This window comes from Chrysochloris asiatica, unplaced genomic scaffold, assembly GCF_000296735.1.
Source record: "Chrysochloris asiatica unplaced genomic scaffold, ChrAsi1.0 scaffold00186, whole genome shotgun sequence".
NCBI classification, from domain to species: Eukaryota; Metazoa; Chordata; class Mammalia; order Afrosoricida; family Chrysochloridae; genus Chrysochloris; species Chrysochloris asiatica.
Window position 1 is genome coordinate 3,943,702 of NW_006408704.1, and position 27,158 is coordinate 3,970,859.

Sequence of the window (27,158 nt, forward strand, 5' to 3'; positions counted from 1 at the left end):
TTGTATCATATATCTTATATCGTCTCATTGCCATGGTTACAATCCCCTCCTTGCATCATGTAAAACTAATGTTCTCCCAAGTAAACTATCACATAATTCACAATAAAACATTTAAGAAAAAAAAAAGAATTATATATTGAACAAAATTGTCCACCAAATACAGTGAAATTAGGTCAATTTTAGAAATTAGGTCATTTTCAGATAAGCAGAAATTAAAAGAATTTGTAAAAACCAAACCAACTTTAGAAAAAATACTAAAGGACATAGAACCAACAATAGCAGAGAACAACTTGAGAGTAACATACATGACAATATCACCTAGAATTCAACCCAGATATGTTATTGTTAATTGCTGTGGAGTCGGTTCTGACTCTTAGAGACCCTGTATATGGGTTTCTGAGGAGTGGCTGGTAGGTTTGAACTGCCGACCTTATGGCCAGCAATTCAAGGCTTATCCTACAGTGCCATACCAGGACTCACAACCCAGATATCAAAGCATTCAAGGTAAAATAGATCTATAAGATTGAAAACAGAGCATCAGGTATACAGTTATAACAATTAACAACAAAATTTCATAAGTTACTAGAGGAAATAATGTTGTTACAGAACTTCCATATAAAGAGGAAACAAATAGATTTCAAGAAAAATGAAAAAAAAAAAAATAAAAAAAAATAAACCTAATTGTTACCCTAAAAATGAGACCAAGAGTTACTCTTAGCCCTAACCCAACCCTTACCCCTAACGCTAACACTAGCTCTGATAGCGTAATGGTTATGAGTTGGGCTGCTAATTTCAAGGTCAGCCGTTTGAAATGCTAGCGGTTACATGGTAGAAAAAGCAGCTTTGTGCTCCTGTAAAGACTTACTGCCTTGGAAACCCTATGCAGGGTCGCCATGAGTTGGAACTGTCTCCATGGGCACACCACCACCATCACCACCAACCCTAACCATAAACCTAACAATAAGACAAGTCCTAGACCTAGACTAGACCTAGTCATAGTCCTAGCTCTAACTTATTCCTTACTCCTCCTCCCTACACTCAAAAGAATAATTTATCTTTTATGAAAATGGAATAGATGATTCTCATTATTCATGATAGGCACGTTCTATAAGTCACCACAAATTCTGAATTAGCAAATCCTGACCCATGGTTTCAGAGGAAAATACCTAGTTAGGCTCCTTTGAGCCACTGGCCACAACATTTTAATCAACTGATCAAATCATAACCTTTTAAAATTTATATTGTTGATTTATTGACATTTGCCAACAGCACTCTAACCCATGCCTGAATGAAGCTTATCTGACACTCAAATTTCCCCGTAGGGTACCTCACAACTTTCTTGCACTTAGGAACACTAGAGAACACTTCAGCACTATGTTTGGGGCCATTTGAGAACAAAGCCCCCAACAGAAAGCAGAGCAATGCACAAACATGGCACTACACAGACCAGGAAAACAACACTAGTATGAGTGCTGAAATAGAAGGAAGAGCATCACCTGGTTTCACCTCAGCTGGGAATATGCATATCAGGAAACTCAAACTTCGGTCACTCTGTACATCTATCTCCAAACGATTGCAAAAATGCATGCGAATTGATTTTGTGGTTATAAACAAATTATTTTTATTTCATTGTTGATGCTTTATTTCATTTTTGCTATTGAGACTATACATGGCAGAACATACAGCAATTCAACAATTTCTACATGCACCATTCAATGACACTGCTTACGTTTTTCTCTTGTGATCCTTTTCTGAGTTGTTCTTCCCCATTAACATAAAATCATTGCCCCTAAATTTCCTATCTAATCTTCGGAGTTGCTGTTGTCAATTTGATCCCATATGGATGCTCAAGGCTGACCTCACTAGTGTTGTTGTCTCTCCTACAGACTTATCGATTGCTTGGCTGAAAACTGAACCATAAGGGTGAGTTCAGTTCTATGCCTGACAGGTAACCAAGGGCCATAGTCTCAGGGTTCCACTAATCTCTCTCTACCTGATCAGTAATCCTGTTTGCTTTATGATTCTGAGTTTTGTTTTACATTTCCCTCCACTCTATGCATGACTTCTAATGTGATCCCTTTCAGAGCAGTTACTAGTGGTGGTAGCCACACACCATCTCGTTCTTTTGGTGTCAGGGTCATAGAGATGGATGATAATCCATTATTCTAAATAAAGTTGAAGACTGTTATTCCAAGGCTGTTGGAATTTGGATCAAGATAGTGATGAATCTATAGATTGCTTTGGATAGTACTTTCATCTTAACAACATTAAGTTTTCCAATCCGTGAACAAAAAAATATCTTTCCATTTATTTAAGTCTTCTTTAATCTCTTTCAGCAATGCTTTATAATTTTTCTTGTATAAATCTTTCACATTCCTGCTTAAATTTATTCCTCGGTGTTTTATTCTCTTAAATACTATTTTAAATGGAATAGTTGCCCAGTTTTCCTAAGATTTCTCATTGCTAATGTTTAGAAACCCAACTGTTGTTTTTGTTGCTGTTAACACAGCACATAACAACAACCTTGTACGCTAAATCTGCTGAATGTCTCTATTGGCTCTAGAAGCTTGCTATAAATACAGTTTAGCAAGTAGGAAAATTCACAAATACTGAATCCAAAATCAGCTGACCATGGATGTGTGGGTTTATTTCTAGATAAGAATCAATTATTGTTTAGAAACCTTTTTAAAGTCAAGTTTCTTTCTTTTAAATAAAATGCTAAGCAGTATTCACAGTCCTGGTGTGGTACAGTTAGGATAAGCATTGGACTGCTAGCCACAAGGTTGATAGTTCAAACCCACCAGACACTCTTTGGAAATCCTTTACAGAGTTTCTATGAGTCAGAAATTACTCAAAGCACTTACCAACAATGACAACAAAGCATAAAGGTATGGCCTCTGCCAAGGGGGATTAAGTTAGGAAAAACACAATTATCTTAAGTTAAGGAGAGAGAGAGAGAGAGAGAGAGAGAGAGATAAAATTGTTTCTTTTACCAAGAAAACCTTTTCTTAACTTTTTACATTGGTCTCATTCAATATTTGTCCTTTTGTGATTGACTAATTTCAGTCAGTATAATGTTCTCCAGGTTCATCCATGTTTTGAGGGGTTTCACAGATTCATTGTTATTCTTCAACGTTGCATAGTATTTCTTTGTGTGCACGTACCGAAGTTTGTTCAATCATTCTACTGATGGGCATTTAGGCTGTCTCCACTGTAGGATAAGTACGGGACTGTTAGCCAAAATGTCAGCAGTTCAAACTCACCAGCCACTCCATCTAACTTTTTGATGTCTCTTGTAAACATTGTACTGAAAACCCTGTTTTCGTCTTCATTTTGCTCTGTCTTTGACTGGAGCATTTAATTCATTTATATGCAGTGATATTATTATTTTGATAGGTATGAATTGATTGCTGTCATTTTGCTGTGTGTGTTTTTTGTGGTGCTGCTGGTTTCTTTATTCCATGTAATTTCTGCATTGAGTTCATTTTGTTTGTGGGTTTTCTTTTGTGTTAGTATTTACTAAATCTTTCAGTTTCTCTCTTTTTAAAATTTTGATATGCAGGTGTATTAATTTTCTTAAGGTTACCCTGTAATTTATTAATTTTCCATGAACTTTTAAAAGCCACTCTCTTAAATCATAAACCCCAAGATGTAGATAAATGCTAGGCATAGCTAAATTTAATAACGTCCAGTTTGCTTAATGGACTTCACTCCTCTGAGCCTTGGCATCCTAATTTGTAAAATGTGGTAACAGTCACCTTATGAGATTGATGTGGGCACCCAAAGACTAAGGGCATTAGTGCCATGAAAACTAAAATAGTGTCACCAACATTAATTGCTACATTTTTCTCAGTACTTTTCACCAGAGGTCTTGGATGTTCCATACCACAGGTGTACTAGGTACACCTTCTCTTGTCCTCCTATACTACACTTGGGAGTTCAAGCTTTAAGGCCCAGCTGAGAAGTTAACTCTTGTCTGAAGCTCTATTTCTGTATCTCCAAAAGCTTGCAGGCTCCTGAATCCTTGCAGAACTTGGGTTCAAATCTCTGCATAGTCAATACCCCATAGCCTCTGCTCCTTCTCCAGTGTAACTCCTCAGCTATCCCAATATGACTGACCTTGTAATTACTTGTTTCATTCCCCCACCACACTGAACAGAGCCAGGGATCAATATATTTGTTGACTGAGAGAAGTCATGGTAAAATGTAGACAACATTTTAAACAATTCACATCTTAGATATTTCGCGTTCTTTTCCCTCCTTGCTCTCCCACAGCTAACTGAGAAGCAATATGGATCAAAACTAAAATTTCAGAACCAGGAGTCAATTTAAGTTTACAGTATCACAATATGGAAACCTCCCAAATCCAACACATAGCAGCTCTTATGTGTACAAGGGAGAAGAATCAGCTGTAAAAACATGACCCCAGAGTAGTGGCAACAGAGCAAACTGCAAGACCCCTTCCTCAGACCCTCCATGCTGACTGGCCCTGCATGGCTCTCACCCCCAGTCTCCAGGAATTCCTTTCAGCTTACACTTTCTCTTGTGCAGACTGTACCATTAAAAACCTCGCCAACTCAACAAAATGCACTCCCTTTATCTTACTGTCTATAATTAAAGACCAGCAGAGTTTCTAATCCAGCAAACTAACCAGTATTCCATTCCACTAAGACAACAGGAGTCAGACATAAAAAAAAGAAAGAAAACTGATCGTTTAGCTAGTCAATATAATCTTCTCAAGTCTGAAATGACTTATTTCTGTTTTGTTTTGCTTTAACACCAAAAACAGGCTTTACAGTTACATGCCTACTTCCTGAAAAGCTTCAGTTACTAGAGACCCTGGGTCAGTTGGGGGTCAGGGAACATTGCTAGGGGCTGGTTGGCTATCTTAGTGCAGTACAGCTGCTCCCATCAAACCAGGGAGCCAGGGGATGCCCAGAGGATCAATTCACTGGGAGGAGTCTCGCCTGGTGCTGCAGAACCTCTGGGGCCTATTGCCTAATAGGGTACTCCCATCTCCCCAGTTTAGGGCATCAGAGAGCTTAATATTATGTTTATGTTTATATACCAATTGATCTGTACTGAAGTTAATTATAACAAATGCACTTTAAGTATATAGTTACCAATTTGAGGGAAAAATAACCATAGTTTAAGAGGTACCAATGAAATCCTGTGAAGGACCGGGGAAATTTGCATATTATTTGACTTTAGGTGAAGTTATAGAACTATTGTTTGTTGTTTCATGATTTTCCTAGGGTGAGGTTTCATTATTTTTTGGAACTTTCTTCTAAATGGTTCAGCAAATGTGAATATGTATATGTGTGTGTTAGTGTTGGGGAGGGAGAGAGGAAGAAAGAGGAGAAAGGGAGAAAGAAGGAGAGATCCCGTGTGGCAAATGGTAACTGTTGAAATCAGGCATTCTATGGCTATTCATTATACTATTCTTCTAACTTTTCTATATATTTTTAAAATGTTCAAAAACAAAATGGGAGGGAGATCAAATACTTAGTGAAAAGGGAGTATTTGAAATTCAGACTCAGGCTAAGATTTAGGTCTTCTAAGCACCTGGTTGACCTGACAAAGATACCCCAACATTTTCTTCTCTTGTCTTTTTCTAAATTCTTCTTCTATGATGTCTAGTGTTTTTACCTTTCTCTCTCCTCTCAGAGAGTGTCCAAGGGAGGCAGCTGGCAAGAGTCTCATCTATCTAACTTGATATTTGACCATCTATGTTAAAAAGCATCAGCACAGGAGCCCCTCTGAGGGGGAAAGATGAGGCTGTCTACTATTGTAAAAATGTACAGTCTTGGAAACCTTTTACAAGGTCACTATGTGTTGGAATCGACTTGCTGCCAGTGGGTTTTTTATCCACAGTACAAAGGAGTCCTGGCGGCACAGTGGATTAAGAACAAACCACAAGGCTGGTAGTTCAAACCTACCAGCCACTCTGTAAAGTCCTGTTAAGTCCTGGTGTAGCACTGTAGGATAAGTACTGGACTGTTGACCAAAATGTCAGCAGTTCAAACTCACCAGCCACTCCTTGTTTGAAACCCTATGCAGGGTCGCTATGAGTCAAAACGGACTCAACAGTACTTAATAATAACAACAAAAGATCTACAGTTTCAGAAACCCTATGGAGCAGTTCTACTCTGTCTGACAGAGTCACTATGAGCTGCAATCAAGTTGATGCCAGTGGGTTTATCCACGGAGCAAGAAAAGGTTACGTGAGCTGAGTAGCGGCCACTACTTGAACACCAGAAATGACAGCCACCGACATAATGTATACACAACTCCTTCCTACACATAATGAGCTGGCGGCCTATCACACAGAGAGATCACACTGGAGGAGAGCACCGACAGTCCTAGCTCTGTGCCTAAGGACAATGTGCGTGCTTTATTGAGATGTAATTCACATAGCATACACGATACCCATCTGAAGTGAGCTCTTCCATGGCTTTCAGCACTACACTATTTTGCATTCCCACTGCCAGTGTATGAGGGTTTAATTCTCCACAGCTTCTAGAATACTTGGTTTTCCCTGCCTTTTTCATTTTAGTCTTCCTAGTGGGTGTGCGGTGGTATCTTGTTGTGGTTTTGATTTGCATTTCCCTGATGGCTAATGATGTCAAGCATTTTTTCATGTGTTTATTTTATTGGCCATGTGCGTATCTTCTTTGGAGAAATGTCTACTCAAATCTGTTGCTAACATTTTAATTGGGTTATTTGTCATTTATTGTTGAGTTTTGTGAGTTCCTTATGCATTCTGGAAATCAGTCTATCAGATGCATACTTTGCAAAAAAAACCTATTGTCTTCCTTCTGTGTGTTGTCTTCACTTTCTTGCTAGCACCCTAGAAACACAAAGTTTTAAATTTGGATGTAGTCCAATTTACCTACTTTTTTTTTCCCTTTTGTAAGGTGCTTCCTTGTTTAACGCTCATTGTAAATATGTAGAGTTGGAATTATTAAGTCTTGTTCTACAAATAAAAACCTGAAGTCTGATGAAGTTACATAAACAAGCCAAGGTCCCAGGCAGAGTGGCTGGCTGCACGTGGTCCATGTGGCACAAGCTCTACTGGAGAACACAAGCAGCCCCAGTCCCATGCTGGAGCCAAGATTTGAACCTGGAATGTTCACCAGACCAGGATTCAGGCTACTCATAGATTCTATGACTGCTACAGCGTAACCTGGCTAATATTGATAGAAACCACTCAGATGATACAGTTCAACATTCTAAGGATATCGTCACAAATTTGAAAACAGGGGGGTACTTTGGAAGCTTCTCGTTTGACTCTGTGCTATGAGGTAGTTGTGTGCTATTGAGTTGGTTCTGACTCACAGCAACCCTACAGGACAGAGTAGAACTGCCTCAGAGGGTTTCCTAAGCTGTAATTATTATGAATGGAGTCCTGGTGGTGCACTGGGTTAGGCACCGGACTACTAACTGCAAAGTTGGTGATTCAAGCCCACCAATTGCTCTGCATGAGAATGATGAGGCTATCTGTCCCCGTAAAGGTTCTCAGGACTGGAGACACACGTTCCTGGAAACACTCCATTCTACAGGATTGCTAATAAGTCAGAGTTGACTGAACACCAGTGGGCTGGGGCTTCCTCTCTATGGGAGTGGACTGCTAGCTCTTTTCTCCCACAGAGCTGCTGGTAGAGTTACAATGCTCACCTTTTCGGTCAGCAGTTGAGCACTCAAAAAAAACATGACTTTGGTATAGATGAAAGTTTACAGCACAAACTAGTTTCCCATTTAGCAATTATACAGATGTCATTCCAGGCGCAGTTGAGCGCTTAGCTTCTGCACTACAAGGGATCCTTACTAAGAGACAAAGGCACACCTTATAAACATACTCAATTATGGTTAAAGACAGGCTTGAGTTTATGATGAAGACGAAAACCCTGGGCACCAGATCTGGAGAATAAATTGAGTTGGATTATACCATTTGGGATTTCTGTAGAACTCTACACACACACACCAATCAATACAAAGTTATGAGAAATGTTCTATTGAGACTCAAGTAAATATAAATCTCAAAAGAAAGTATCCCAAAATTTTTTTTAACAATGGCAGCTAGATGTAATAGATAGCAAAGAACATGCAAGAATTGTTTATAAAAGATAATCAAATCACTTGGATATATTTTAAAACAGATTTGTATAAACATCGGCCAGTTTTTAAACTTCCTTGTCATACCTTGTATATTTGAATCAAAACCACTGAATTATTACAGCTAAAAGGAATTTCACATATGATTGGATCCCCTTGTTTTATGTAAGGAAATGGATACACCAAACGTTGCAGTTCTCACAAGGACACCAGCAGGATAAGGATTAAAATGTAGGGCTATCTAAGTTCCCAGGTTCTATTTCTTATGTTGTTGTTGTGAAGTGCCATCAAGTAGGTTCCGACCCATAGCAACCTTTTATAGGGTTTCCGAGGAGCAGCTGGTGAGCTTGCACCACTGACCTTGCAGTTCAAACGGTTTTGCAATCTGGTGCATTAACCCACAGTGCCACACCAGGACTCCATTTCTTACTATGAGTTCTTTTTATTCTGCTTATCATTTCTGGTTTCCCCTCACTCTCTCTCCCAGAGACCTCTAAAGGGATGAAACCATCCAGGATTCCTCTTCTGAAGGGCTGGCAATCGACTCCACTGTCTACTCTCCAATTGGATTCTTCTGGAATATCAACTTATCTCAACATCTCCAGTCCCTGCAGATAACTCTGACAACAAATAAAAGGGACATATTTTAAAAAGCTAGCTAAATGGAATACTGCCAACCCTCATCTCAAAACCAGGCTCTAGCTTCCAAACTAAGAACGAAATGGCTTTCTGCCTGCTGTTTCTGCATCTCACAACTCCAGGACCCCCTTGCTTAGGAGAGAAGCTGGGTCTTGAGGAACTGTTTCATAAGGAAAAATCAAGGCAGGGCACAGTCCCCTGGTGAGCCAGAACAGGTTGGAAGGGACCTAGCAGGAGACTTTGGGGAAAGAAGAACTGGCTTCATGAGCAGGCTCCGCCAGTCCCCAGAGGGGCTCCTCCCCACTGGACACAGGTCTGAGTGCTGACGTAGGGGTTTCCCACAGCTTCTACTGGCCTCCACAGGCAGATCTGTCATCGGAGGCTCTTGATGAAGCTGAACATAAATATCAGACTGTTGTTAAGTACAAAACAAAACAACAACAAAAAAGATCCCCAGGAACAAAATCAAAAGCAGCTGTGAGGGGGAGAGGCCAAAAAAGGTAGTGTAAGTTCACAAGCCCCAGCAGAACCACTTGTTAATTCTGTTATTGACTTTGCTGAGCAATAAATTGCCATGCCCATGCAGTCATATCACACACCATAATATTTTTCATATGACGGTCATGCTATGAAAGAAATGGGCATTTAGTTTTCCAGAATTCTGAATTCTGTAGTAGGTGAGTCAGAACCTGAATTTTAATTCAGAATCAATGCATCAACTCAATCCTGTTCATTTCTGCCAGCAGTTTAATGATTTTACATCCTATGTTACACTTGGCACCAAACTTTCTTTTCAAATCATCATTCGTTATTTCCCTATTCTCCAGAATGTTCTGTTTAGAAAAAACTTAGAAAATGCAAATCATACTGATAAACCGCTCTGCCTGACAGCCTGGCACAGTATTAAATACTGATAATAGTATGACAAGAGAATGAAACATTGTTTAAAATGAATCCTGGAATGATGGAACTTACAAACTTTCAAGAACAAGTATTTCAGGGAAGTTGGACGATGGGATTTGGGAATCTGAATTCCTTAAGAACATGCCAATTCAGTTTGTTCATTAACTTACCGATGAATTTGCCCTTTTTCTCTGTTTAGACAGACTCTGAAAATTATTTGGCATTTATTACAGTCCAATGCAGAGCTCAGGGATGGAATGAAATAAATACTATGGTTAGTCAAAAAGTGCTGCTACTAGGATTCCAGTTCATACATGCATGAATTTATTCCAAACAAAAGGTGTTTAAATATGTCTCTGCAGTTAGTGGATGGCTGCAAACAAGTTCTCTCAGTAGTACACTTGTCTTACTCTTGTTAGGGTGCCTTCAGTAAAAAGCCCAATCAAAACAGTAGCTTCACAGTGACACCAGAGATGGAGGCAGAGATGGAAAGAGAGGGCAGCTGAGGACTCTAAACTTATGGAAAGAGAAAGACTGAGTGCTAGCAGCCAGGAAAGAGGCTTGCAGACTGTGTCCTTTGGTTGTTTAAATGATTATATATTCCTGAGTGTTTCTGCATATAAGCCTACCCTACCCCACCCCCCCCAAAAAACCCCAGAGGGATCAGGAACAAATACTGTTGAATGATGATGCACAGAGGAGACTGTAATCATTGTAATGAAAGGATGACTATAAAACCAATGTTCTCCCATGTACACTTACCACTCAACTAACAATAAAAACTTATTTAAAAAAAAACAACACAAAAACCAGTAGCTTCACAGAGGATCTGCTGGGCCAGTTAGATTCAAGGCAGAGAGGGCACTTCAAAAGGTTGTGGTGACTAAAAAACAAAAACAAAAAGAAACAAACGGAGACAGAGATGAGGGCATAGAGAGAGTGAGCAGCTGAGAACTCCAGACTCATGGAAAGAGAAAGGCTGTGTGCTGGCAGCCAGGCACTGGTGGCCAGGAGGCAGGCTTGTAGAATGTGTCCTTTGGTTGTTTAAATGATTATATATTCCTAAGTGTTTTTGTGTACAATGCCCCCAGCAAAACCACCCCCCAAAACAAAAAACCAGAAGGAATAGAAGCAAATACTGTTGAATGATGACACACAGAGGAAATTGTAATCACTGCAATGATACAATAAATGTAAAACGGGTGTTTCCCCATGTAAACTATCACTCAATTCACAATAAAAACTTGAAAAAAAAAATGCTGTGGTGACTGTTTTTGGGATTCCAAAGGAATCACCAAAAGACATAGGATGACCAGGAGGGTTTAGAATGGAGAGGTTTTAGGGAAATGTAAAACTGCATCAGTGGGAAAAAGGCTAGCAAAATTGCTTCGAGGAATTGTTTCCCATCACAATAATACACCTGCTCTTTCTTCAAGGGTAGCAAGAGCTGTCTTATGAGACTTATGTTGGGAAACCTTAACCATCCCCCGCTAGAGCTTTGATCTTACACCTTCAGATTTCCTTCTATTCCCTAAATTCAAAGAACATTTCAAAGGAACATCCTTCAAGAATGCCAAAACTACCATTGTGATGTGGTATAAATTGTAGAGTGCAGAATTCTTTGAGCAAGTATTACAGAGATGGAAACACTGCCTTCGTAAGAGTTTAGACCTAGATGGAGGAGATGTGGAAAAACAATACAATAGCTTCATGCTTTGATATTTTTGTTTAACAAAGGTTTCTATGATTTTGCAGCACGACTTTTTTGCCTTAGCCTTGTCCATGTGAACTAACACTAATAGTCACAGGCTAAGAAATAACCTAAGAAGACAAGTCATAGCAAATTTTATGGAAAGATCATAAAGTTATTCACAGGTTTGCTTAGACTGAGCCTATCTTCAACAAATTCAGCAGCTTAAAAAATATTTGGGGGAACAGCTCCACAGCTCCATAATTTTGCTATCTGAAGTGCTTCATTGTCTTTAAGATTATATTTTTTTGTTTCCAACCTGGAAGAATAGGTATCTAGGAGCAACAGGAAATCAGAACCAATCTCCACATATCCAAACTCATTCTCACTAAGAGTCTCAAAAGTAACGTCAGAACTGCTATAGAAAAAGAATATGATGACTGCCTGCCCATGACCCCTCTTCTTGTTCTGCATTTTTTGTTCTCTTTTTTTTAAATTGCGGTAAAATATAGAAAACAAAATTTGACATATTAAACATTTTTGAAGGGTAAAACCCAGTGACATTAATTATATATACAATGCTTGCAACCATCATCATTATTCACTTAAAATTTTTTCATCATCTCAAATAGAAACTCTGTACCCATTAACAAAATCGCTCACTCCCTCCTCCTCCAGTTTCTACTCTAGTTTCTGTTTTGAACTTCCTTATTCAGGATAGTTCATATAAGTGGGATCATACAATACTTGCCCTTTTGTGTCTGACTTACTTCACTCAGAACTGTTTTCTCGGTTCATCCACATGATAGCATGTGTCTTTTCTTTACTGGTCCTGATTTTTATCCATCTGATAATAAAACTGTAATAGTAAGTATACCATTTTTCTGGGTTCTATGAGTGCTAGAAAATTATCTAACTCAACTCAAGGGGGTAATGCAAACCCCAGATTTGTAGCTAGCAGCTTGGAAGGGAAGAGGTGCTCGGGACTCCCAAGTTCACAGCTAGTTTCTGAAGTCCTGGGCAGAGTTGGCAATCTGGAGAACTGTGCCCTTCTGCTTGTGAGCTCTGTCCTACTCTGGGTAGTCAAGGTCAGCAGAACTGCATTTTGATACAAATCAGAACCAGCAAGGAAAAGACACACAGAGGGTGAGGCTTGGGAATGTCTCCAATGGGGGGCAGTGACCACGTCCCAAAGAACTTCTTTCGGTGTGGCGCTCTAGGATAAACATTGGACTGTTAACCATTCTGATCATCAGTGTCTTTCACCAACCAGGAAGCTCACCAAGTTTCAGTGTTCAGAGTTTTTATTGGGATTTTATTCTGCAGCTATAGTTGGCTGAATCATTTCCTACCTGGCTGACCTTGATCTGTCTTCCCCCACCCCTCCACTGCTCAGAGAGCTGTGGTCTAGAGCCCTCATAGATAAAGGCACTTCAATCATTCAGGAAATTCCAACGCTTTACAGGGTACTTCCTCTGGCACCAGGAACACAGACCAAATTCTTCAGGTAAAGTCACTCTTTACCTTACTATTTTTGCTTATTTATCTGAGCTTCAGGTGACACTTCAGTGTTTTTCATCTTTTGTCTCCTGCAAATAGTGCTGCAATGAACACTGATGCATGAGGATTCGTTTGAGTCCTTGTGCTGTCAACTCTGGGTATCCACCCAGGAACAGAGATGCTGGGTCACATGAGGAGCACTTACACTGTTTTCTACAGAGGCTGCACAATTTCACGTTCCCACCAGCACTGTATGAAGGCTCCAGTTTCTCCACATCCTGCCAATAGCTGTCTTTTCTTTTCTTTTTGGATAAATAGGTGCTGTAGGAGAAGCACTGGACTACAAGGCCAGCAATTCAAACCCACAAGCCACTCCGTGGGAGAAAGATGATGTTTTCTGCTCCCATATTTACAGTCTCAGAAACCCTACACAGGGTCACTATGAGTTGGACTCAACTCAGTGGTAGTGGGTTGTAGCAGGGTGAAGTGATATCTTATTGAGCTTTGGTTTGCATTTTCCTGAGAGCTTATCACTTGCCAAGAGGCTGGTTGTTCCAATCGCACACAGTGGTTCCTTGAGAGACAGGCCCAGAGAGAGATCTGCTGTCAAAAGGTCAGAGCCTCCACAACCCTGAGCAGTTGTGCTCTGCACACAGGGACTGCCAGGAGTCAGAATCGGCCTGATGGCAACGAACAATAACAATGGGCAATGACGCTGCGTGCCATTTCATGTGCCAAGTGACCATTGGGGGAAACATACATTGAAGTCCTTAGCCTGTTTTTAAATTTGTTGTTTGCTGTAGGAGTTCTTTATATATTATGGATATTAAACTCATATATGACCAATGACATCCAAATATAGCCTCCCATTCTGTAGCTTGTGTCTAGATGAAGTCCTTTAATGAAGTTCTATTTAGAGATTGACATAACCCAATCCATTTGCTCTTTTTTGCTCATATTTTCAGGGTTGTATATAAGAATCTGCTGCAAGGTCTTTTCTTTTTGAAATTCAGCTTACCAAAGAAAAATGACATTTATGAGGTGCTTTAAATATTTTAGTCTATAACTTGAAATGAAATTAATAAAGCACAAACAATTCTCATTTAATTCTTTTATCATACTTTATCGGTAGTCTCTCCTCTTGTACTTAATTGTTGTTGTTAAGTGCTGTTGAGTCAGTTCCGACACATGGTGATCCTGTATAGGGTTTCCGAGGAGGAATTGGGGAGGTTTAACCACTGGCCTTGAGGTTCAAATTGACTTTGCAGCCTAAAACATTAACCCACCGTACCACACCAGGACTCCTTCGCACTAAACAGAGTATGACAATTCTCTGCTGTCTGGCTAAACCAAATCACCAGTTCTTTCTTTTCCTCCAAGCTTGAAATCCAATGCTATCCAGATATTTCAACTTACCTACTACCTTAGCTCAACAGCTCCACTACCAAAAACAAGCTCACCATCATATGCTTGGTCCTCAGTTCCTTGTACCTTGATCTCTCCTGCAATAAAAACCCACCTGGTAATTTCTCTGTGGATCTCAAGAGCACTGTGATTATATCAGTAACCTAGACTAAAATAATTATAATCAAGCATTGTGGCTCTGTAGGATAAACAGTGTACTACAAACCACAAGATCGGCAGTTTGAGCACACCAGACCCTCGGAGGGAGAAAGATGAGGTTTTCTACTCCTGCAAAGATTTAGAGTCTTGGAAATGCTGTACAGGATTGCTGTGAATTGGAACAGACTTGACGGTTCTAACAACAACAACAACAACTAGTTACTTGATGATGGAGGGGTGATGGGTACAAATAATTGGGTTGCATTAGTCATTCTCACTAAATCTGGATAATTCTGTCTTGGAAGTAATTCTCAGTCCATAGTCCTAGTGTATGTTTCTATGAAAGTAAAGGGATTTCTAGTCTCTAGTTGGACTCCTGGTATGGCGCTGTGAGTTGATGTGTTGGACTTTAAGGTCAGTTTGAATTGCAAGGTCGGTGGTTCAAGCTCACCAACCACTCCTTGGAAACCCTATACAGGGTCTCTATGAGTCAGAACCAACTCAGTGGCACTTAATAACAACAATAATCTCTAGTTGGACCAGCTTCACATTCCCCCATCCAAAAAAAAAGCTAGATCACAAATGTCATACAACATGGGAAAATTAATAGCATCAACACTAGCAGACATGCAGCCAGCATTGACACAGAGACTAAAGAGATGCCACGGCCTGGGGCAGAAGGAAGGGAGAATCACTGCTAGGAGTATGGGGTTTCTTCTTGGGGTGATGAAAATGGTCTGAACTTAGATAGCAGCAATGGCTGCATAACATTGTGACTATTCCAATCAACGAATTTTATACTGTAAACAGGTGAATCTTATGGTATATTAATTGTAACTCAAAATTGCCTTTTAAAAAAAATTATCTTGATTTCAGGTAATTCTGGCTCCAGTTACATTAGATTGTTCATGACTCTGAGTAGCATACTAGAACCTTTATTCCGATTAGAACGCCTGGGCTTCCTACTTGCTTCCCATTCCCTGCTCTTTGCCTACCAAATCCAGCTTTTCTTTTTTAAAAATAGACTACTCATCCTTTAAAGGAGCTCTAGTAGTGTAGTGGTTACAAGTTGGGGGGCTAACCTCAAGGTCAGCAGTTTGAAATGACCAGCCATTCTGCAAGATAAAGATGAGGCTTTCTGCTCCTGTAAAGATTTACAGCCTCAAAAACCCTATTCAGGGTCGCGATGAGGTGGAACTGACTCCACAGCACACACCCACCCCCCACTCATCCTTTAAAATGAATTGAACTGTTTGTTCCCTTCTCTATAAACTTTTCTTTGACATCTCTACTCCCTCATGCAGGATGATATTAAAATCAAGTTGTTGTTTGTTGTTAAGTGCTGTTGAGTTGGTTCCAACCCATAGCTACCCTCTATAGGGTTTCCAAGGAGTGGCTGAAGGGTGTTGAACTGTGGACCTTGAGGTTCAAACTGACATTGAGGTCCAGCACATTACCCTGCAGTGCCTTCAAATCAACTCTGACTCACAGTGATCCCATGTGTACTAGCGTAGAACTGTAGGTGAATGTTTACAAAGCAAATTGGTTTCCCCCTCAACAATTTATAAACATTTTGTTTGGTAACATTACTTGCAATAGTTGTATCTTAGATGGCAGCTCCCAAGCTTTTCAAGACCCGAGTGGCTACTCAATAAAAGGGAACACTGTCCTTATGGACCCGCTATGCTAATTCACCTAGACTCCATAGGGCTTATTAGGGCTGAATTTCTGGAAGCAGATCACTAGGCATTTCTTCCAAGTTGCCTTTTGGTGGACTTGAACCTCAAACCTTTTGGTCAGTAGCTATTTACACAGCCTCTGATGATATCAGAGCTCACACTCCTCTTCCCACTCTAGGCTACGAGTCTGAGGTCTGAGGACAGGAGAGTATCTCATTAACTTCTGTATTCAGTTACTGCACGGCAACTGCATCTACATTTTCAAAAGATGTTCAGTAACTTTTTAAAAAAGATAATTGTGCAAATATATATTTTTTATACAGAGTTCACAATGTTACTATCACAAATAATTATCTGGTAGACTCTTTTAAAATTCTAATTTTGATTAACGAAAAACAGCCTAAGAAGAGAACTAATGGAGTTTCTTGATTACATTATTAAAATAAATACGTTGGGCCCTTTTAAGATAGAATGGGGAATTTTCAATTTTTATTGCAGAACATTTGTGAATATACTGGGAATAAAGTATATAAACCAAAACAATACTATCTTTACACTGATATATGGATTTGTAATGTGAATGTTTATTATACTTAAACAGACACAGTTTTTTTTATAGTAATATAAAATGATGTGATTAAGATGATGACTTTTGTTGCTATGAGGTACTCTGGTGAACGTTTTATTTGGACCCTTATCCTATATAGTAATTTTTAAGGAAAAAAAAAGCCATTTCTAAGACATAGGTTGGAAACTCAAATACCTGTAAGAGCCATCAATTGAAGAACATTATCAAGCATATTATCAATCCATAAATTTTGCTTCTCAGCTCCAACTAACCACTGCTAGTCACAAATGTAGTCCTGGAGATGCCAAATGTGACTTTTCAAAGAAACTTTAGAAGTAGGGAAATTCAGACTTCTACATACGACTCATGATTTTAATATGTTAGCTTAATTCAAAATTTAATACATAGGGCAAGCCAACCAAAACACACCTGCAGGCCAAATCTGGTTCACAGGCCAACCAACTTACCACCTCTAATCTAAAATCTGATGTGTGGCTTATGATTCTAAAACTATAAATGTACTTTAATGGAAGAAAAACTTGAAAAGAAAACTGAAATTTCTGGATGAAGCCATGCTCCTGGCCCCATCTGTTTAGTTATAACTATTCCTCTCCTAAATTTCCCCTTCTCTTCCTGAGTTTCTAAAAAGGCTAAAATATAAAACAGACCAGGTTAAGTCTGCCCATTATTCTAGCACCTGCTCTGTTTTAAAGAGTGAAATACGGGGTAAATTTCACCTTGCAATTATCTAGCCAACTGAAGAGAAATATGTGAATTATTTCTTGCTGGGTGGAAAAATTCCCACAGCTAAACAGTCAAGATTGCATGGTTGAAAAAAAATCTCTGAATTATTTCTCCTTTACCATTAGGCAGTGCAGTGTCACTCAACTGACAAGGTGGCTGCCGTGCCCTGAATCCTGACTGGAAACCCAATCATAACCCCGGACAAGCTCTTCAAGTCCTGTCGAGATTCCATTCATCTTCTGAAACTGAAGGTAAGAGAGCCTGTGGTTCTAACTTTTGATCCTAATTAGAAGATTGCATCTGTTGAAAACCTAGTGGATATTAAAGCAAGTTAAAGAATAGGTTTTGGTTCTAAGTCCAGTGCTACTGATGCACCCTTCCTTGCATCCCTGGTGTATCTGAATATCTCAGCCCCAATCTACTCAGAACTCCAAGGAGAGGCTTCTGTTATTCTACATGTTTTTTTGACACCCAATCCCAGCTTGACTCTTCTAAAACCAATATTGGTCCTGGCCACTATCCACTGACCTCCCCTACACCCCTGGTGGAAAGGACACACAGCCCCAGGGAGAGTTTATCAATGAACTAGACAAATGGCAAGCACTCCATTCCTTGGGACATAAGCAATCAAGGATTTTCTTAGGCAGCTTGTGAGAACACTATGATGGGCAACGTTTTTCCTAACACCTTCTTTATCCAAGCAACCAAGTGGAAAAGATGTTGATCTAATAACATCTATCCATTTCTAGAAACTGTCCATTTTGTCAAGTGACCTGAATTAGCACCACCATCGACGTTATTTCCTTTTCTAAGAGCAAGGAACATTTGGAAAAAAAACAAAACAAAACCACAACAACCAATAATATACCTTTTAAACTCAATCTTTAAAAATACCAACAGCATGATGCTTTAGCCCAAATAAACATGGTTCACAAAAGATTCTAACTGACAAACAAAAGCATACTAAAGGCACAGTAAAAATAAGCAACCAAGCAGTGGCCCGGCTCGCTGTGACCCATCAATGCTTCCCTCAGGGTTGATGGTTCAGAACAAGTGTCTCAAGTTGTGACGGGGGAAGGCATCTCATGGTGGGGTTCAGCAGCCTAAGAAGACTGATGAAAATCTGAAATAAAACCAGGCATACTCTTTCTGAAGAATATAGCCAGAGTCCAATGTCTTAACTGCCTTGCATTTTGATATGTGAACAGTAGATCCCACTCTCCAATGGTCACAGACATGCAAATCTCCAGCCAGAACGGAAGGTGCTTAGAAAATCAATAGCCTGTACTTGACTTCTGAGCAGTTTTGGCGCACTAAGTACCTACTGGACAGCAATGCACATGCATCAGCATCCAGCAATGTCAGTAGGCTCCTTCTTCTCTGATAACCTACCTGGAAGACCTGTTTAGTAATATTTGCTCTAAGGAAAAAATATCATACACATATATCAACCTTACACATAAAACGAAATATTAAACGGATTTTGGACGCATTAGTTCTCAACCACAGAAACTTTGTTTTGTTCTTACCTCAGCAGCTTGGGTTTCTTGATGTAGCAATGTGAGACCAGTTAAGTCTTCTAAGAAGGAATGTGCAGAATTAAACACCTTCGCTAGGAAATTAAATCCTTCTCGTTCATATTGATCAAGAACCTGTAAAACATTTATTTGTATTTTTAAAAAAGAGGTATAGATTTTAAATGTATACTCAGAATTTTTCACTTCTAATAGGCAAAAAATTACTGTAGCAAAATAAAGCTAAAATAGGAGTCAAATATGAGGGTGAAAATGCAATTTTGTGGACAAAAAACTAGAGGAGTTTGGGATTATTTTTTACTTAGGGAAAAAATGACAATCTCATCTTCTAATCCACTTACCAGTTTTTTTCCAAATAAGGTGTTTCATGCAAATTCACTAGAGGTTCTACTTAGCCAGAAACAAACACCTAGAGGGAGGGAGTCATTGGGCCTGGGACCAGAGTCATGGGGACACCAAGGTAAGCTGGCACAACACAGTCCAGAGAGACAGAGTTCTACATCCACCGGTGAGTAGCAACTGGGGTCATAAAAGCTGAAACTACTGGTCTCTCCCTGCCAGGAGCAAAGAGTGAAGACAATCAAACCTGGAAACAGTAAGTCCCAAGGTCTCAGCTTCCACCACCCGGAGACCAGAAGAACTAGCCTGACTACCACTGCTGACCACTTTGAAAGGGGTCACCAGACAGGGTCCTGAGGAGAGTGGGGAAAATATGTGAACAAAATTCAAAACTATAAAAAAGAACAGACTTACTGATCTAAGGGAGACGGGTGAAATCCCAGATCCACTGTGCTCTTTAGACACCCTGCCAGCCTGGAACTGAACTCACCCCCGTGGCTGAATGTCTAGTCAAATGATAGGTTCCTTAGAAATATCAGCCAAACAAAATCCAAAAGGCAGCATTCACCCTGGGACAGACCCCAGAAGGCAGGAATGCATAGGAAAGGATGAATGTTAACAGCAGACATAGGAAGAGTGCTGTTACTTCGTGGAGATTGCAGTCAATGTTAAGAAACAAATGTCATGAATTATTGAATGGGAAATCAATTTGTCTGTAAACTTTCACTCAAATCATAATAAAAAGTTAAAAAACAAAACCAAATTAACTAAAGGGTCTAAAAGAGTCTATTTATCATTAGTAATTCTAAAGTTCATTTGTTGTTGTTGTTAAGTTCAGTCAAGTTGGTTCCAACTCAGAGCACACCTGTATAGCGTGCCAAGGAGTGGCTGGTGGGTTTGAGCAACTGACACTTTGTGGTCTGCAGTCCAGTGCTGATCCTACAGCATCACACCAGGGATCCCTTGTTAGGGGGGTAAAATACACGTAGGAAAAGAGTGGGGGTGGGGCAGGACTAAAGGGATAATTAGAAAGGGGACAAAAGAATGTGAAAATGAACCATACTCATTAGCCAAACGCACTCTAAAAAATAATTTTAAAATGGAAAACCAAATGCCAACAGGCACTTCAAAAACGGGCTAAGTGGCCAACAAACATATGAAAAGGCAGTCAATATTATATATGGTCAGAGAGACAGAAAAAAAAAAAAAAAAAGGAAATACCAGGTAATACTGTTGTACATTCACCAGAAGAGCTAAAATGAAAAAGACAGAAAACAATAAGTGCTGGCACCCAGGACTGTCATGAGAATGCTAAATGAGACAATCACTTCAGAGATGGGCCATTTACATAACCCAGGATCCAGCAAGCCAGAAACCACTGAAGTACCCATCAACAATAGAATGGATAAACAAATTGCGGTCTAGTCATACAATGGAATATAGTAGAGCAATGAGGATGAACAAACTACCACTGTATGCAATGATGAAGATAATTCTCATCAACATAACATTCAACGAAAGAAGTGAGAAGCAGTATATATTAATTGGATGAGTCGCTCCTTGCAAACCCTATGCAGGATCACTATGAGTCGGAACCAACTGAACGGCACTCAACAACAATATACTTGTTTATGCATGCGATATTTCTAAAAGAGCACACACCCACTGATATAACGTAAGGAAACACTGACTGTACAGTTTTTTGTACTACGTGAATTTTAAAAACCAAGTGTACATATTACTTAGTGAATTAACACTGAATTTTATTTTGGACATTTGAGTTTCCATTCTGACATGTAAAAGAGCTTGTAAATTGACACTCCCATCCTCAGAAGAAGCAGAAAGCTGAGCAAACAGGCAAGAGACAACTCTGCTTCAATCCATCAGAGATATGAGGTCTCAGGGCACACAGGCTACAGAAAATCACAGCCAACCTGGAGCAGACAGCCAGAGTTGGACTAGCATTGAAGGCAAGTTGACACTGTAGCTGATGGATTACTAGAAGCTCAGTGTGGAGAGTAGATGGAGAGTTTTACCTCCAGGAACCCCACTTGGTTCTCACTGTGAGGACTGGAAGAGAATCCACTCCCACATCTGGTGAGGGAGTAACTGTTTTGCAATATGCCCAGGTCTCCTGCTCTGCTTCACTAGGCCTGCACTTAAGAAAACGACGTCACCAGAATCTAAGCAATGGGCTGTTAACCGCAAGGTCAGTGGTTCAAAGCTACCAGCTGCTCCTTGGAAGCCCTATGTCACTATGAGTTGGAACTGACTCAATGACGCTTAACAACAGCAACAACCACACATATAGAGGTGCTAATAGTCAGAATTAACTCTATGACAAGTTTGAAGCCACCTGGGGTGGGGGCCACCCGACTCCAGCCTTGTCTAGTGTTCCATGTGCAGGAAGGGAAATACCTAAGGGGAGAGAGAATTTTATTTTATTTTTTTCATTGCTGGAGACAGGTCTCAGCAGAGGTAGAAGAAAACACTCTGAAGAACGTTGAAAAGGAGATGCTACAAAGAAGGGACACAGCCCTTCCTCAGGGACAAAACGTACAAAGGTATGGATAAGCAAAGATGCTGTAGAGCTCTGTCCTGAATGGTGGGGACTGGGGGCTGATGAGCTGAGGCATTTGCTGGTAGAGATGGGCTGGGATGGAACTTGGAGACTTAGGAGACTGGTGGTGGTCTGAGGCACCTATACAGACAACTTGAGAGAGAAAGCTGGCCAGCAACACATCAAAGGGTACTAGGTACTGAGGTGGGGTCCTGGTGTGGTGCTTTAGAATAGGCACTGCACTGCTAACTGCAAAAATAGTGGTTCAAACCCACCAGCCTCTTCTCGGAAACCCTATACAGGGTCACTGTGAATCTGGACTGATTTGGCAGCAATTAACAAGACACGAGGTATCTGCTCAGGACAGAAAAGATATATAATGGGAGGCAGGCAAAAATGGATCCATCTAAGCTTAGGGACTGGCAGGATCAAGGTAACAGAGAAAGAAGTGAAAAAAATTGAAGACCTACTGAGTAGCAATAAGGTACTCTGGTAGCATAGTGGTTATGAATTGGGCTTCTAACCTCAAGGTCGACAGTTCGAAACTACCAGCGGTTCCACAGGAGAAAGATGAGGTATTCTGCTCCCATAAAGATTTACAGCCTCAGAAACCCTGTGCAGGGTCACTATGAGTCAGAACCAACTCCACAGTACTTAACAACAACAGCACTGAGTAGCAATAAGGGCTGTGCCTGGGACTCAGGTTTGCAGGAAGGAACTGCAACTGCAGGCTGGAGGGAACCAAGAACTGGAGGAGCAGAGGGAGTTATGCCTCAGGGGGCAAGCAAGACTTGGGCTGATTAGCCACAGTAAGTTACTTTGACAGCCCAATGATGGGACCAGTGGGCATGCAATAAATAACTGGCTCCTTAACAAAGAGACTACTTACAAATTGGAATGCTAGCTCAAGAAAAACACAGACGGAAATTAAATTATGTTTTTTAAAATGCTAAATGTGCTTGTTGTTGTTGTTGTATGCTGTCAAGTAAATTCTGACTCGTAGCGACTCTGCATAGGGTTTCTGAGAGTGGCTGGTGGATTTGAACTCACGACCTCATAGCTACTGTGGTTAGCAGTTCAGTGTTGATCCTATGGTGGGTGTTTAGTTACTACCTACTTCTCAGTGAACCATTAAGTTAAGTACATACTTGCATTTTGTTAGGCTTCTAGTAAGATGAAAGAAGAAATTATTTTGAAAAACAGACAAAAACTTTGGGGGGAAAAATTGGAGTAATTCCAGAGGTGTACTTTGTTCCCACCTTAATTAAGCTTTCAAATGTTTAAGCCTATGTTTCCACAGATAATTTCACAGTGGTGCAAGACTGACAGTGGAAAAACTAACAACCGGGATAGAAAAAAAATGTATCCAACCCCCCACCAGAACGTACAGAAAGTTTAATGCTAAACCATTATTAATAGCACTGGCTTTAAAAATATGTGGAAAAACTGAATTCTCTCAGGGCATATTTAATCACTCAAGTGTTTTCCAGAATTCTCTTTATGTGCTGGGGAGTTAATCTGTGTTATGAGTATAAGCAGCTTATAAAGGCACAGGAAAATGTTTCCCCCTCAAACAGCTTAACCTTCTTAACAGGAAAAATATGTTCAAAACTATCTGAAAAATAAACAAAAAGATATTATCACACTGCATATTAGCACTGCAACATGCCATCAATCTATAGAAGGCAATCACATGTTTTAAGTGACTTACAGAATACATGCTCCTAAGAATTGTACAAGCTACCAGCTGTTCCGCGGGAGAAAGATGAGGCTTTCTGCTCCTGTAAAGATTTCCAGCCTCGGAAACTTTGTCCAGGGTTGCTATGAGGTGGAACCGACTCCACGGCACATAACAAGAACAACAACAACAACAATTGTACATACATGAAGTTTTGGAAGCCTACCCGTCTTCTACAGGCATGGGAGAGTTGGTTAGATTGATAAATAATGACATAACAATGACTCTATTGGAGTAAGGCACGGATCCTTTCCTGATAGGCATGATTGCCCATGTTTATCTGTTTTGTAAGGCTGGGCATGTTTTATCCATGACATACACGAACCTGTATCTTTGGACAAAGATGGACGAATCTCTCCTTAAAACACTTTTTTTTTTTTTTGCGTTGCTGAGAATCCTTGGTGACTCCTTACTGTTTCCCTAATCAAACCCACACACTCAGCGAGACATTTAAGTCCCTCCGTAACTCTCCAGTTATGGACGACTTTCTGGAAAATGTCTTTCACAGGGTGTTAAGATCTCCTGACAACACTACATACATAATTGTTTTCCTCTCTTAAGAAGCTGAAGGGATTTGTAAATTTGCAAAAACATGGGGGGGAGGGGAGCTTCAAAAAGTTTGTGGGAAAATTTCACTGTCTTTTAATTTTACTTCTCCATGAACTTTTTGAAGCCTCCTCAGACTATTGTTCTTAAACTAGGGACACCAGGAACTGGGCACTCCATCTCAAAGAAACAAAAAACTACCTATTTTCAAATGTGGAAGAACACATGCAATTTCTACAAACCTCATGTTTAAAGTCTCTTTTGCTTAGAAATAATGCTTAGTTGTTCTCAATGATTTAAAAATATACATGTGTACACATTTCTCAGAAGATTAGAGGAAACTTTCCCAGTGCCCCAAATATGGCAACAGATGATACGAGTGGAAATCACCAGGGTCCTTCACTTCTGTCTCAGAGGATCCACACAAGGAGGATCAGAACACTTTCCTCTCAGGGAGACTGGCCCAGTCTTGTCTGCAAGACTTTCCTTTACACAATGAAGGTCCAATCCTCTGTTTCCGAGACACTTCCTGAGGGAGTGACTCCAGAATCCCCAGTTTGGATAATGAGCTGGAAGCAATGCTAATAAGACTGGTTTGTCTCTTGATATCCTGGGATTTCACTCATCATACTAAGGGAAAAAAAAATTACAGAATAGAAAACTGCTCTAATTTCAGCAGCCCTAATAACACACACTGTTGTCCCACATCCACTGCCCCAAGCCCCTCCAGTAGACCCTCCCCTGGGAAGGCTCCAGCCCTTTTCTCTTTCCCTCTTGGTGCTATCTCCTGGAGCGGCCTCCTGTCTTTCCCATTACCCTAAGTTCTTGACTTCATCAAAACTCAGCTTAAGTATCAACTCCTGCAAGAAGCCATTCCTGATGAACGTCACCCCCTGACCTTTTCTTCCTTTTGTATTCTCTGACCACACTCCCCAGGGCACATGGGCTGACAAAGGGGCTGAGAGTGACCCAGAGCTGATGGCATTCCCAAATATCAACCAGATGCCCAGTGACTTTTTTTTCCCTTCTGTTTCTGTATATGTAATTAATATAACGCAGATAATGGATGAGAAAATAACTTCATATGGAAACATGTTGCTATCATTGTAACCAAATCTGATACTGTTAACATATTCTATTAGATACAAGCAGAATTCATAAGACCAAACTTTAAACTGGACAGATCTGCGTTCAAGACACGTAATCACATGTCAAAAACTATAGCATTATAAGGATAATTACTGGCAAGTCCAAAATACAGAACAGATAAGTCTTTTGTTCTTTGCCCAAAGTCACTGAATAGTACAATTATTCTGCAACATCCAAATGCAAAATGGAACAAGGGTCATAAAGAGGATATGGGAGATTACAAATCAAAACATGAAATAGCTTTAAAATAGAGTTAATTTATTTCCAATGCTTTAGTATTTAAAGTGAATGTAGGAAGCCCTGGTGTGGTGCTGTGGGCTAATACGACAGACTGCAAAGTCATTCGAATTGCAAAGTTGGTGGTTCAAGCTTACTAGCTCCTCCTTGGAAACCCTTTAGAGGGTCGCTATGGGTCGGAATCGACTCGACAGCACTTCACAACAACAACAATGGTACAACATACAACTGTATTCAGAAGAATCAAATAATGTTACGTCTTGGTAATCTTCACCTGTCAAAACCAGAATTCTACTAGGATCAATCAACAAAGTAGAAGAAAAACTCATAATTTGGAATTGGCACACAACTGGGAGTAGTCCTGTAAGCTTGGGCAGAATTCTACATGTCTCTGAGATGTTGACTCATCTCAAAACTGGGGCTGCAGCTGAGCACCTGTCTTCCTGCTCATGGAGACATGAATAAGGTCTTATGACTACAACCACTGAAGAAAACAACAACAAAAATGGTTTACAGTGGGCTACAGCGGTGTTACGGAGTCCCAGTCTGGTGCTGTAGTATAAGCACAAAGTTAGTGCTTCAAATCCAACAGCCGCTCCTTGGAAACCCTACACCAGGTCCCTATAACTTGGACCCAACTTGATGGCACTTAACAACAACATTATGCATTTATTATATTTAAAATATAATTAACATCACCAGACAGAAGTTGGTAAGTACAGAAAACACAAGAAGACATGTAGTGATGGCAACAAAAATAATGGAGCCAGAATGTCTGCAAACCCTCTCCCCCATAAATGCTGTGGAACATTTATTCAACACAAACCACGGAATCTCTGAAAAGAGCACGCCGATTTGTGGCATGTTAACATGTCCTGTTCTCACACCTTTCCCCAGCTCTGCAGTAACCTCTAAAACCAACATGTAATACCAGGGATCTCATTTACCCAGTGGGGTAATGAGAATATTTTGTATTCAGATAGTGGTGATGGTTTTAAATATGCTGTTGTTGTTGTTAAGTGCCACTGAGTTGGTTCTGACTCATTGTGACCCTGTAAAGGGTTTCTGAGGAGCAGCTGGTGGGTTCGGTTAGCAGTCTAGTACTTATCCTACAGCACCACACCACTAAGAGCAAACCTCTTGCCATCCAGTCAGTTCCAACTCACAATGATCCTACAGGATGGAGCTGAACTGCTTCACAACATTTCCAAAGCTGCTATCTGTATAGATGCAAACTGCTACATCTTTCTTCCTCAAAGCTGCTGGTGAGTTTGAACCATTGACCTTTTGGTCAACAGTTGAGTACTTTAACCAAGGTGTCACCAGGGCTCCAAATATACTGTAACCCACTGAATTTTAAGCTTTAAGAGAGTGACTTTTATAGTAAGAGAATGATATTTTAATTTTAAAAGAAAGATAAACATGAAGTTAAGTGGTGTGGAGTCAGTTCTGACTTATATAGCAAACCTCTATAGGGTTTCTGAGGATCAGCTGGTGAGCTTGAACTACCAACTTTATGGTTCAAAATGACCTTGTAGTCCAGTGCATTAACCCACAGTGCCACACCAGGACTTTTGGTATGAGGCTCTAATTTAGGATGTTTGTTACGCAGACTGCGCAGATCCACAGTTTGGATCCCATACCTCTATCCAC

General features: G+C 40.2%; 1 protein-coding gene across 1 annotated transcript in view; it reads right to left on the reverse strand.

The window, feature by feature from the left end:
• Positions 1-27,158, reverse strand: part of ATG7 (autophagy related 7) — a 341,931-nt gene that overhangs the window by 169,454 nt on the left and 145,319 nt on the right. Inside the window, exon 17 of the mRNA XM_006872202.1 lies at positions 18,931-19,053. Within this exon, the coding sequence (XP_006872264.1) occupies positions 18,931-19,053 (123 nt within the window). The remainder of the gene's footprint in view (positions 1-18,930; positions 19,054-27,158) is intronic.